Source organism: Oncorhynchus nerka, linkage group LG6 (genome assembly GCF_034236695.1).
Source record: "Oncorhynchus nerka isolate Pitt River linkage group LG6, Oner_Uvic_2.0, whole genome shotgun sequence".
NCBI classification, from domain to species: domain Eukaryota; kingdom Metazoa; phylum Chordata; class Actinopteri; order Salmoniformes; family Salmonidae; genus Oncorhynchus; species Oncorhynchus nerka.
Genome location: NC_088401.1, coordinates 23,778,494 through 23,790,739, shown reverse-complemented (window position 1 = coordinate 23,790,739; position 12,246 = coordinate 23,778,494). Strand labels below are relative to the sequence as shown.

Here is a 12,246-nt window from a genome sequence, read left to right as displayed (position 1 = left end):
ACAGGCCCCCGTCAGCCCATTAGAAATAAATGCTGTAGAAAAGCAGCAGGAAAGGCGAGGCTGGGTGTGGGATTTTTCTGCAGTTTTAGCACATTCTCCTCCCTCTCTCATCTGAAATCTGCCTGCGTGGCCTACAACTCCAGCTACTGAGATAGGGAAAGCCTTTAATAAAGGACAACGGCTTGCAATTCGATTTGTTTTGCTCAAAACAAAACAGATACATTGACATTAATCACGTGGAGAAGATTGCATTGCAGTTTAAAGTAAACCATGTACTGTCCTGCAGTTTAAGGTCCCCAACATCCTTCTTTTTAAATCAACAGACTATGTTTTTAACATCATGCAGCTGGCTTATGGCCTTAAAATGCAAATCATAACTTTATTGCCTGTATAGTTCAGTAAATGACATCTCGGACTGAAAACAGAGGGACTACTTGAACTTGCTACGATGGCTATAGTAGTAGATACAGTGCATTCGGAAAGTATTCAGACCCCTTCCCTTTTTCCACATTTTGTTATGTTACAACCTTATTGTAAAATGGATTAAATAACATTACAAATCTTCATCAATCTACACACAATGTCACGTAATGACAACGCAAAAACAGGTTTTTAGAAATGTTTGCACATTTATTACAAAAAAAAACAGAAATACCTTATTTAAATAAGTATTCAGACCCTTTGCTATGAGACTTGAAATTGAGCTCAGGTGCATTCTGTTTCCATTGATCATCCTTGACTTGATCACCCACCATACCCCTGTCTGCACATTACGCCCTGAATAAATTCTACCACGCCCAGAAATCTGCTCCTTTTATTCTTTGTCTCCAACGCTCTAGGCGACCAGTTTTGATAGCCTTTAGTCGCACCCTCATCCTACTCCTCCTCTGTTCCTCGGGTGATGTGGAGGTAAACCCAGGCCTTGCATGTCCCCAGACACCCTCATTTGTTGACTTCTGTGATCGAAAAAGCCTTGGTTTCATGCATGTCAACATCAGAAGCCTCCTCCCTAAGTTTGTTTTACTCACTGCTTTAGCACACCCTGATGTCCTTGCCGTGTCTGAATCCTGGCTTAGGAAGGCCACCAAAAATTTGGAGATTTCCATACCCAACTATAACATTTTCCGTCAAGATAGAACTGCCAAAGGGGGAGGAGATGCATTCTACTGCAGAGATAGCCTGCAAAGTAATGTCATACTTTCCAGGTCCATACCCAAACATTTCGAACTTCTAATTTTAAAAATGTATCTCTCCAGAAATAAGTCTCTCACGGTTGCCGCCTGCTACCGACCCCCCTCAGCTCCCAGCTGTGCCCTGGACACCATTTGTGAATTGATCGCCCCCCATCTAGCTTCAGAGTTTGTTCTGTTAGGTGACCTAAACTGGGATATGCTTAACACCCCGGCAGTCCTACAATCTAAGCTAGATGCCCTCAATCTCACACAAATCATCAAGGAACCCACCAGGTACAACCCTAAATCCGTAAACATGGGCACCCTCATAGACATTATCCTGACCATCTTGCCCTCCAAATACACCTCTGCTGTCTTCAATCAGGATCTCAGCGATCACTGACAAATTGCCTGTATCTGCTACGGGTCCGTGGTCAAACGACCATCACTGTCAAACACTCCCTAAAACATTTCTGCGAGCAGGCCTTTCTTTTTGTATTTTTTTTTATTTTACCCCCTTTTTCTCCCCAATTTCGTGGTATCCAATTGTTAGTAGCTACTATCTTGTCTCATCGCTACAACTCCCGTACGGGCTCGGGAGAGACGAAGGTTGAAAGTCATGCATCCTCCGATACACAACCCAACCAAGCCGCACTGCTTCTTAACACAGCGCGCATCCAACCCGGAAGCCAGCCACACCAATGTGTCGGAGGAAACACTGTGCACCTGGCAACCTTGGATAGCGTGCACAGCACCCGGCCCGCCACAGGAGTCTCTGGTGCGCGATGAGACAAGGATATCCCTACATGCCCAACCCTTCCTAACCCGGACGACGCTATGCCAATTGTGCGTCGCCCCACGGACCTCCCGGTCGCAGCCGGGTATGACAGAGCCTGGGCGCGAACCCAGAGTCTCTGGTGTCACAACTGGCGCTGCAGTAAAGCGCCCTTAACCACTGAGCCACCCGGGAGTCCTGAGCAGGCCTTTCTAATCGACCTGGCACGGGTATCCTGGAAGGATATTGACCTCATCCCGTCAGTTGAGGATGCCCGGTCATTCTTTAAAAGTAACTTCCTCACCATCTTAGATAAGCATGCTCCGTTCAAAAAAATGCAGAACTAAGAACAGATATAGCCCTTGGTTCACTCCAGACCAGACTGCCCTCGACCAGCACAAAAACATCCTGTGGCGGACTGCAATAGCATCGAATAGTCCCCGCGATATGCAACTGTTCAGGGAAGTCATGAATCAATACACGCAGTCAGTCAGGAAAGCAAAGGCCAGCTTTTTCAAGCAGAATTTCAAACTCTAAAAAGTTCTGGGACACTGTAAAGTCCATGGAGAACAAGAGCACCTCCTCCCAGCTGCCCACTGCACTGAGGCTACCGATAAATCCACCGATAAATCCATGATAATCGAAAACTTCAACAAGCATTTCTCAACGGCTGGCCATGCCTTCCTCCTGGCTACCCCAACCTCGGCCAACAGCTGCCCCCCCCGCAGCTACTCGCCCAGGCCTCCCCAGCTTCTCCTTTACCCAAATCCAGATAGCAGATGTTCTGAAAGAGCTGCAAAACCTGGACCCATACAAATCAGCTGGGCTTGACAATCTGGAACCTCTATTTCTGAAACTATCCGCCGCCATTGTCGCAACCCCTATTACCAGCCTGTTCAACCTCTCTTTCGTATCGTCTGAGATCCCCAAGGATTGGAAAGCTGCCGCGGTCATCCCCCTCTTCAAAGGGGGAGACACCCTAGACCCAAACTGTTACAGACCTATATCCATCCTGCCCTGCCTATCTAAGGTCTTCGAAAGCCAAGTTAACAAACAGATCACTGACTATCTCGAATCCCACAGTACCTTCTCCGCTGTGCAATCCGGTTTCCAAGGCGGTCACGGGTGCACCTCAGCCACACTCAAGGTACTAAACGATATCATAACCACCATCGATAAAAGACAGTACTGTGCAGCCGTCTTCGTCGACCTGGCCAAGGCTTTCGACTCTGTCAATCACCATATTCTTATCGGCAGACTCAGTAGCCTCTGTTTTTCTAATAACTGCCTTGCCTGGTTCACCAACTACTTTGTAGACAGAGTTCAGTGTGTCAAATCGGAGGGCATGTTGTCCGGTCCTCTGGCAGTCTTCTATGGGGGTACCACAGGGTTCAATTCTCGGGCCGACTCTTTTCTCTGTATATATCAATGATGTTGCTCTTGCTGCGGCCAATTCCCTGATCCACCTCTACGCAGACGACACCATTCTGTATACTTCTGTCCCTTCCTTGGACACTGTGCCATCTAACCTCAAAACAAGCTTCATTGCCATACAACACTCCTTCCGTGGCCTCCAACTGCTCTTAAATGCTAGTAATACCAAATGCATGCTTTTCAACCGTTCGCTGCCTGCACCCGCATGCCCGACTAGCATCACCACCCTGGATGGTTCCGACCTAGATATATGTGGACATCTATAAGTACCTAGGTGTCTGGCTAGACTGTAAACTCTCCTTCCAGACTCATATCAAACATCTCCAATCCAAAATCAAATCTAGAGTTGGCTTTCTATTTCGCAACAAAGCCTCCTTCACTCACGCTGCCAAACTTACCCTAGTAAAACTGACTATCCTACCGATCTTCGACTTTGGCGATGTCATCTACAAAATAGCTTCCAATACTCTACTCAGCAAACTAGATGCAGTTTATCACAGTGCCATCCGTTTTGTTACTAAAGCACCTTATACCACCCACCACTACGACCTGTATGCTCTAGTCGGCTGGCCCTCGCTACATATTCGTTGCCAGACCCACAGGCTCCAGGTCATCTACAAGTCCATGCTAGGTAAAGCTCCGCCTTATCTCAGTTCACTGGTCACGATGGCAACACCCACCCGTAGCACGCGCTCCAGCAGGTGTATCTCACTGATCATCCCTAAAGCCAACACCTCTTTTGGCCGCCTTTCCTTCCAGTTCTCTGCTGCCTGTGACTGGAACGAATTGCAAAAATTGCTGAAGTTGGAGACTTATTTCCCTCACCAACTTTAAACATCTGCTATCTGAGCAGCTAACCGATCGCTGCAGCTGTACATAGTCCATCTGTAAATATCCCACTCAATTTACCTACCTCATCCCCATACTGTTTTCATTTATTTACTTTCTGCTCTTTTGCACACCAGTATCTCTACTTGCACATGACCATCTGATCATTTATCACTCCAGTGTTAATCTGCTAAATTCTAATTATTCGCTCCTATGGCCTATTTATTGCCTACCTCCTCATGCCTTTTGCACACAATGTATATAGACTCTTTTTTTCCTACTCTGTTATTGACTTGTTTATTGTTTACTCCATGTGTAACTCTGTGTTGTTGTTTGTTCACACTGCTATGCTTTATCTTGGCCAGGTCGCAGTTGTAAATGAGAACCTGTTCTCAACTAGCCTACCTGGTTAAATAAATAAAATAAAAAATAAATAAACTCCTCAGTAAAAGGCACATGACAGCCCGCTTGGGGTTTGCCAAAAGGCACTTAAACGTCTCTCGGATCATGAGAAACAAGATTCTCTGGTCTGATGAAACCAAGATTGAACTCTTTAGCCTGAATGCCAAGTGTCACCTCTGGAGGAAACCTGACACCATCCCTACGGTGAGGCATGGTGGTGGCAGCATCATGCTGTGGGGATGTTTTTCAGCGGCAGGGACTGGGAGACTAGTCAGGATCGAGGGAAAGATGAACAGAGGAGAGTACAGAGAGATTATTGATGAAAACCTGCTTCAGAGCGCTCCGGACCTTCCAACAGGACAACGACCTGAAGCACACAGCCAAGACAATGCGGGAGTGGCTTCGGGGCAAGTCTCTGAATGTCTTTGAGTGACCAAGCCAGAGCCCGGACCCCGATCAAACATATCTGGAAAGACCTGAAAATAGCAGTGCAGCGACACTCCCCATCCAACCTGACAGAGCTTGAGAGGATCTGCAGAGAAGAATGGGAGAAACTCCCCAAATACAAGTGTGCCAAGCTTATAGCTTGATACCCAAGAAAATGATAACAGCCTCAAGTTGCCAAAGGTGCTTCAACAAAGTTCTGAGCAAAGGATCTAAATTCTTATGTAAAATGTGATATTTATTTATTTTTACTAGATTTTTGCTTTGTCATTATGAGGTATTGTGTGTAGATTGATGGGGGGAAAAAATCAATTGAATCAATTTTAGAATAAAGCTGTAACATAACAAAATGTGGAAAAAGTCAAGGGGTCTGAATACTTTCCGAATGCACTATATACCTACTGGTTGATGAAGGTTATTGCTTACCTCAGTGAAGAGTCTTAGGGGAGCTGCTATGACCTTCTTCTCTCCCAGGTATTGATCCCACGACCATGCCTTCTTCTTACCCCTCACTGCTGCACACCACATTGATCTGAATTAAACCTTTCCTTATAACACCATGGTTCAGATTCCCGGACCCAGATTAAGTCTAGTCCTAGTCTAAAAAGCATTCTCAATGGAGAATTCCTGTGTGTAAATTCATGTATGCATTCTAAATAGCATTTGACAGCGATAAATAATTTGATATGAATTTGACAAAATGGTCTGTGCATTCATATCAATAAGCACTAATACTGTAGCATTAAGTAATGCTCTAATTGTTTTGTTAGTAGTGTTCACATTTCAAGAGTTTACCTTGTGTGCTTGTCACTTTGTTCTTCATTTTTACGGTGTCGTCGTTTGGTCGCTCCTGAAATGACACAGTTGTTAGTTTGCTGACAGAAACTTGGGCAACACTTAACTTTTCAGCCAACAGGTATAATGTTGTCATGATAATGAGCTCAGGTGCGGTCAGGTCCAGGCCTACTCACTCTTAGACAATATTCCTCCGCCACGCCCTTGCTGAAACTCCTTTTCTTCCTATCCTCTGCCTGCATCATTTGAGACAGGATCGATTCTACAACATGATATACAAACGCAGGCCATTTGAATGCAAAAACAAATCAATTACTATTTAAGTTCCACGGTGTGAGTCCCTTTAAGTTGAGACATCGCAATTTACTCCTATTTGTAAGAACATCTCTTGCATTCTATTTTCACTCTGAACAGACTCAATGAAAGCCACCACCATTCCTTTTATAAAAACATAAAAGTCCTCTGAAGTTTACCCATATATTGCAAAGCAAATTATATTTTACTTGAATTGTTCACTGGGCGCATACGCAGCTTGGCTGTCTTATTGCCTGTTGTAAGAGACAAAGTGAAATGTTTTTTCTCAAGTCCTAGTACAGTAACAACCCCATTACTGTATAAAGAGGAAATTAATGCATCTCTCATATCTTTCTGCAGTATATGATATAAATTGGATTGAGTTCCTGGTAAGAGATAAGGACTGCTTCCCATGAAAGTCAAATTAAGTAAGAGTTGGGTCTGTGGCGGAGGGGGCGGCCGCAGCTGGGGGGGCCCGGATTTCCCAGAAGGCAGTGGGAAGCAGCAACTGTTTGCCTTCCAATGCAGATTAATCGATTGTACTGTAGCTGGCCGGAAACAAAATGGATTCACTGCACTCCGACTCCTGTATATTAATTAAGTATACAATAGTACACTCTCAAATAGGGTTTTGAATGGATTTACAGTGAGTGTAGAAACATTAAGGACACCTGCTCTTTCCATGACAGACTGACCAGTTAACTCCAGGTGAAAGCTATGATCCCTTATTGATATCACTTGTTAAATCAACTTCAAATCAGTGTAGATGAAGGGGAGGAGACAGGTAAAAGAAGGATTTTTTTTAGTCTTGAGACACTTGAGACATGGTTTGTATATGTGTGCCATTCAGAGGGGGAATGGGCAAGACACAAGATTTAAGTGCCTTTGAACGCGGTATGGTATTAGCTACCAGGCGCACCAGTTTAACTGTGTCAAGAACTGCAACGCTGCTGGGGTTTTCATGCTCAACAGTTTCCCATGTGTATCAAGAATGGTCCACCACCTAAAGGACATCCAGCCAACTTGACACAACTGTGGGAAGCATTGGAGTCAACATGGGTCAGCATCCCTGTGAAACGCTTTCGACACCTTGTAGAGTCCATGTCCCGACGAATTGAGGCTGTTCTGAGAGCAAAAGGGGGTCAACTCAATATTAGGAAAGTGCTGTTAATGTTTTGTGCACTCAGTGTATATGGTTTGCAGTTGCTCTGACAAAATAATTGTTGCTTTCTGGCCTTTTTGCAATGCGTCATGGGTGTCCATTTTCGTCTGGCGCTAAGGAGGCGCAAACGCCAGACACATGTTAGTTTTCAATTTCGTTAAAATTGTTAGGGCATTTTCCAGCCCTAACACCAGGTTCTGCAATTTACCTGTCTAACATTAGAGTGCATGAGACAGTTTAAGACCAACAAAAAGCAGGTCTTAAAAGGTAACGCAGTTTATAATCGAATGAATTTTGAGAGCGGAAGCACAGCCTATTCAGCCATGACAGACAGTGACCATGGGGAGAGAAATACATTTTCTGCTGGTAAATCTCATATTTAGAAACATCATTTTTTGGGGGTGGGGGGGGGGGCATCCCCCCCATTTAATTGAATTAATAATCAAGCATAACTTAACCACACATTAATCAAGGCTGGTTTAGCAACATCACGTGTCTTTTTTTCCTGGCCATTAGCCAAAAGAAGCCTTAAATAAAGGGGTTTTAAATTATCTATGGCGAGTGCTTTGTAATATTTTAGGTTTTGCCCTCACACTTTTTCACTATTCACATACCTGCATTTTGCTTGTGCAAGTAGGCTATGCATACCCATTTTCAAGGAGCACCCCTCGTCCGATTACCAAAAACACACTCCACCAAACTACGCAGTTCTTATATAATGCTATATTAACCGCAATTGTTTTTATGAATCTGCTTCGCACAGGCAACGATACAATTGACAAGAGCCTAGTATTTTGTATAGACGTGTGAATGTTATGCGTAAAGGCATTTTAGGCCTGTGCACACAGTGCCATGTAGTTAGAGAAGAGATGTATGATAACATGCTTCTGATCCAATCCTATTTAGAAATATATATATATATATATTTTTAAATAAAATAATAATTTGATTAAAAACCAAACTTATTAGAAAGATTCACCATCCATTGGTTTATGCTGAGAAAGTGCATGGCTGAATGTAATGGAATTTCGTCTGTTGTTTCTGGAGAAGTGCCAGTATGATCTTATAAGATGGTTCCATGATGTTTATAGAGCATTACATTTCCGAGCAGTATAAGGGTATAACCATCCATAGACTAAGTTACCTTTTCTGTATTATACGCCCATGGGAAGCAATTATGGTGCCTGTAACTGTAGACAGCATATTTAAAAACAAGTCATTGTTTCATTTTTGATTAGAATTTGATTAGAACCGCAGCTTTTACCCCCAAGCCACAAGACTGCTAAATAGCTAATCAAGTGGCTACCCGGACTACCCACATAGACTCTTTGTTTCACTAACTCTCTTGCACGGACAATGCGCACGGACTATGCACACACACTGGACTGTACCCACACACTTATGTAACAGGTGTAAAATATACTATGTATTTCACCGATAATCCCTCATATTTATTTTTAATTTATTTTGAGATGGATTACACAACTTTCAAGAGTGAATTATTTGATTGTATTTATTCTAAATTGTGTTAATGCTGTGATGTCATCAACAGGAGCCATGCTTTTTCTCCTCAGTTTGCTCAGAGCGTGAACAGGAGAGGTATGTACATGTTCGCAAATGCACAAGAAATGACAAGCAAAAGTTATATTGTCACTGATTTAGTGTTTGCATTACTGTTTATAGGAAAATATATTAAAGGTGAATGGGAATAATGTTGGAGTGCAACTTTACAAGGCTAGCCCAGCTACTGTTAGCTTTGTTGTGGGGGAGGCTCTCTTTCAGGTGCAGACAGCATGAGTTATCTGATGATTTTCTAACGGGTATTCTGCACTATCTTTTGTCTTTTTGACTCCAAGATGGCGTAGCAGTCAGACGTCTTTGTCCTGTCGTGTCCCTTGTATAGATCTTTTTTACATATTTTTCTTTGCATATCTTTTAAAATATTTTGCTAAACCTCAATATCTAAATACTCTCCTGCAACCTGCCTCACTCAATGTAGCGTGAATCTGCTTTTTTTCTTTCTTCTAAAGTATCTATATTTACTTCGGATCTGGAATCCCTCAACTGAAGCTAGCCAGCTAACTACCAGTTATCAGTCAGCAAACCATTGCCAGCGGTCATCAGCTAACCTTCAGCTCGAATAGCTCTCACCAGTTCGAACAACGTGACTCTAACCAGAGCATAACGGACCTATTATTTTTATCCCCGGATTCCCACCGCAAACTGAACATTTTCATCTGGATCTTCACAACTAGCTAACCGCAACCCCGGATGACTACTCCTGGCTAGCGTTTCCATCCACTTAGCTTGAAGCTAGCGTGGACAGAGCTCCTGTACTACCACCGAAGCATATTCCTGGGCTACAATATCCGGACCCCTTCTACAGCCGGTATGGGGCATGGAACCCCGCAGATCCCCTACGACTGGAATACCGACATAATCTGCCCGAAGACTCCAACAGGCCCCTCAGGCGCGACGCCCGCTGAAGGCCTATTATGCTAACCAGCTAGGCCTGCTAGCTCCCTAGAGCTACTTGGAACCCTACTAATTCCACGACCGGTCTATCGACGTCACCGCATGAAGAGCCAAAAACAGACTTAACCCAATCGCGACGTCCCCCAAAGGCAAAATTTCTAGCCCCTGCTATCGGCTTGCTTGCTAACCTGGCCTGCTAACTGCTAGCCTGCCCCGGTCTACTAACTGCTAGCTTGTTTAGCCCCGGCCTACTAACTGTTAGCTTGTTAGCACAGGCCTGCTAACTGTCTGAATCGCCGTGTCCCCAGCCAGCCCAACCACTCACTGGACCCATATTTATTTTCAATCAATTTTAGATTTTTAATTCGATTATACCTTCCGGTAACCTGCCTCCCCCAATGTGATACGGAATTGCTATTATTTTTAATTTTAGAATACATTCAAGAACCTCCAGAAGCTAACCAGCTAATTAGCTACAAGCTGTTTAGTCATTGTTAGCCACTGCTAGCGGCTTTTATCTTCTGCACAGCCAGCCCTCTTTTTAGCCTGGATAATACTCTCCAGTCTACCAGTATCGAACTGTCTCTCCACAACAACGCCGGATTCCTACCGTAATCCCTGGACCACTACTTCTGATCTTCACAGCTAGCTTGCACCCAGTACCGAAGCTATCCCTGAGGCCCACGTCCCGGCCTACTCAGCTGTTCACCCGAACCCCACTCATACACGGCTAGAGCCCAATACTTCACCGGATCCTTGCTGTAAACTCTGGACCTTGGCACCGGATCACCGCTGCTACCGATTGGATATATTGGCTAACGTCACTGCCACGAAGCTAGCACCAGTCATCCGTGAGCCAGGCAAATCTCCCTGCTAGCAAACTAAAATATACAACACCTCTTTCGCCATCTGGCTTGGATTCTCTGTCGACACGGCCCCCCCGCCGCACCACCACGACTGGTCTGCCGAAGAATACTCCATCCGCTGTGCCTTCAACCGGCCTCCGTCTGAGCAGACCTCCCCCCCCTACCAACCCCCGGGCTACAAATTTTAAACGCTGTGTCGTAAGGCGTGCTAGCGTAGTGGCAGCTTCCCTGTTCCATCTACTGCTGCCCACTGGACACTATGATCATTTGGCTACATAGCTGATGCCTGCTGGACAGTCCATTAATCACGATACTCCATTATGTTTATTTATGTTTTATCTGTCAGCCCCAACCGCGAACTTAGGCTCTGTGTGTAGTTAATCGGACCCTCTCTGCCTAGTCATCACCATTTTACCTGCTGTTGTTCTGTTAGCTGACAAGCTGTTGTTGTCTCACCTGTTGTTATAGCAAGCTCTCCCAATCAAGACCTGCGATTACTTTATGCCTTGCTGTATGTCTCTCTCAAATACCAATATGCCTTGAATACTGTTGTTCAGGTTAGTTATTGTTGTTTTAGTTTACAATAGAGCTAGTTCCACTCCTCACACCTCTGATACCTCCTTTGTCCCACCTCCCACACATGCGGTGACCTCACCCATTATAACCAGCATGTCCAGAGATACAACCTCTCTTATCATCACCCAGTGCCTGGGCTTACCTCCACCACACCCCACCATACCCGTCTGCACATTAGGCCCTGAATATATTCTACCACACTCATAAATCTGCTCCTTTTATTCCTTGTCCCCAACGCTCTAGGCGACCAGTTTTGATAGCCTTTAGCCGCACCCTCATCCTACTCCTCCTCTGTTTCTCGGGTGATGTGGAGGTAAACCAAGGCCCTGCATGTCCCCAGGCTCCCTCATTTGTTGACTTCTGTGATCGAAAAAGCCTTGGTTTCATGCATGTCAACATCATAAGCCTCCTCCCTAAGTTTGTTTTACTCGCTGCTTTAGCACACTCTGCCAACCCTGATGTCTTTGCCGTGTCTGAATCCTGGCTTAGGAAGGCCACAAAAAATTCTGAGATTTCCATACCCAACAATAACACTTTCCATCAAGATAGAACTGCCAAAGGGGGAGGAGTTGCAATCTACTGCAGAGATAGCTGGCAAAGTTCTGTCATACTTTCCAGGTCTATGCCCAAACATTTCGAACTTCTCCTAATTTTAAAAATGAATCTCTCCAGAAATAAGTCTCTCACGGTTGCCGCCTGCTACCGACCCCCCTCAGCTCCCAGCTGTGCCCTGGACACCATCTGTGAATTGATCGCCCCCATCTAGCTTCAGAGTTTGTTCTGTTAGGTGACCTAAACTAGGATATGCTTAACACCCCGGCAGTCCTACAATCTAAGCTAGATGCCCTCAATCTCACACAAATCATCAAGGAACCCACCAGGTACAACCCTAAATCCATAAACATGGGCACCCTAATTGACATTATCCTGACCAACTTGCCCTCCAAATACACCTCTGCTGTCTTCAATCAGGATCTCAGCGATCACTGCCTCATTGTCTGTATCCGCTACGGGTCCGCGGTC

At 44.8% G+C, this 12,246-nt stretch overlaps 1 protein-coding gene across 5 annotated transcripts in view; it reads right to left on the bottom strand.

The window, feature by feature from the left end:
• Nucleotides 1-12,246, bottom strand: part of LOC115130197 (lethal(3)malignant brain tumor-like protein 4) — a 137,468-nt gene that overhangs the window by 108,777 nt on the left and 16,445 nt on the right. For 2 of the 5 annotated variants that reach the window (XR_003863743.2, XM_029661078.2), the window contains exons 3-5: nucleotides 6,027-6,112; nucleotides 5,851-5,905; nucleotides 5,482-5,570 (exon numbers count right to left, since the gene is read on the bottom strand). Coding sequence is in view for 4 of the 5 variants with exons in the window: in XM_029661078.2 (XP_029516938.1) it covers nucleotides 5,482-5,570; nucleotides 5,851-5,905; nucleotides 6,027-6,095 (213 nt within the window). In the remaining variant the exon portion in view is untranslated. The remainder of the gene's footprint in view (nucleotides 1-5,481; nucleotides 5,571-5,850; nucleotides 5,906-6,026; nucleotides 6,113-12,246) is intronic. The other 3 variants (XM_029661079.2, XM_029661080.2, XM_029661081.2) reach the window with 3 other exon arrangements.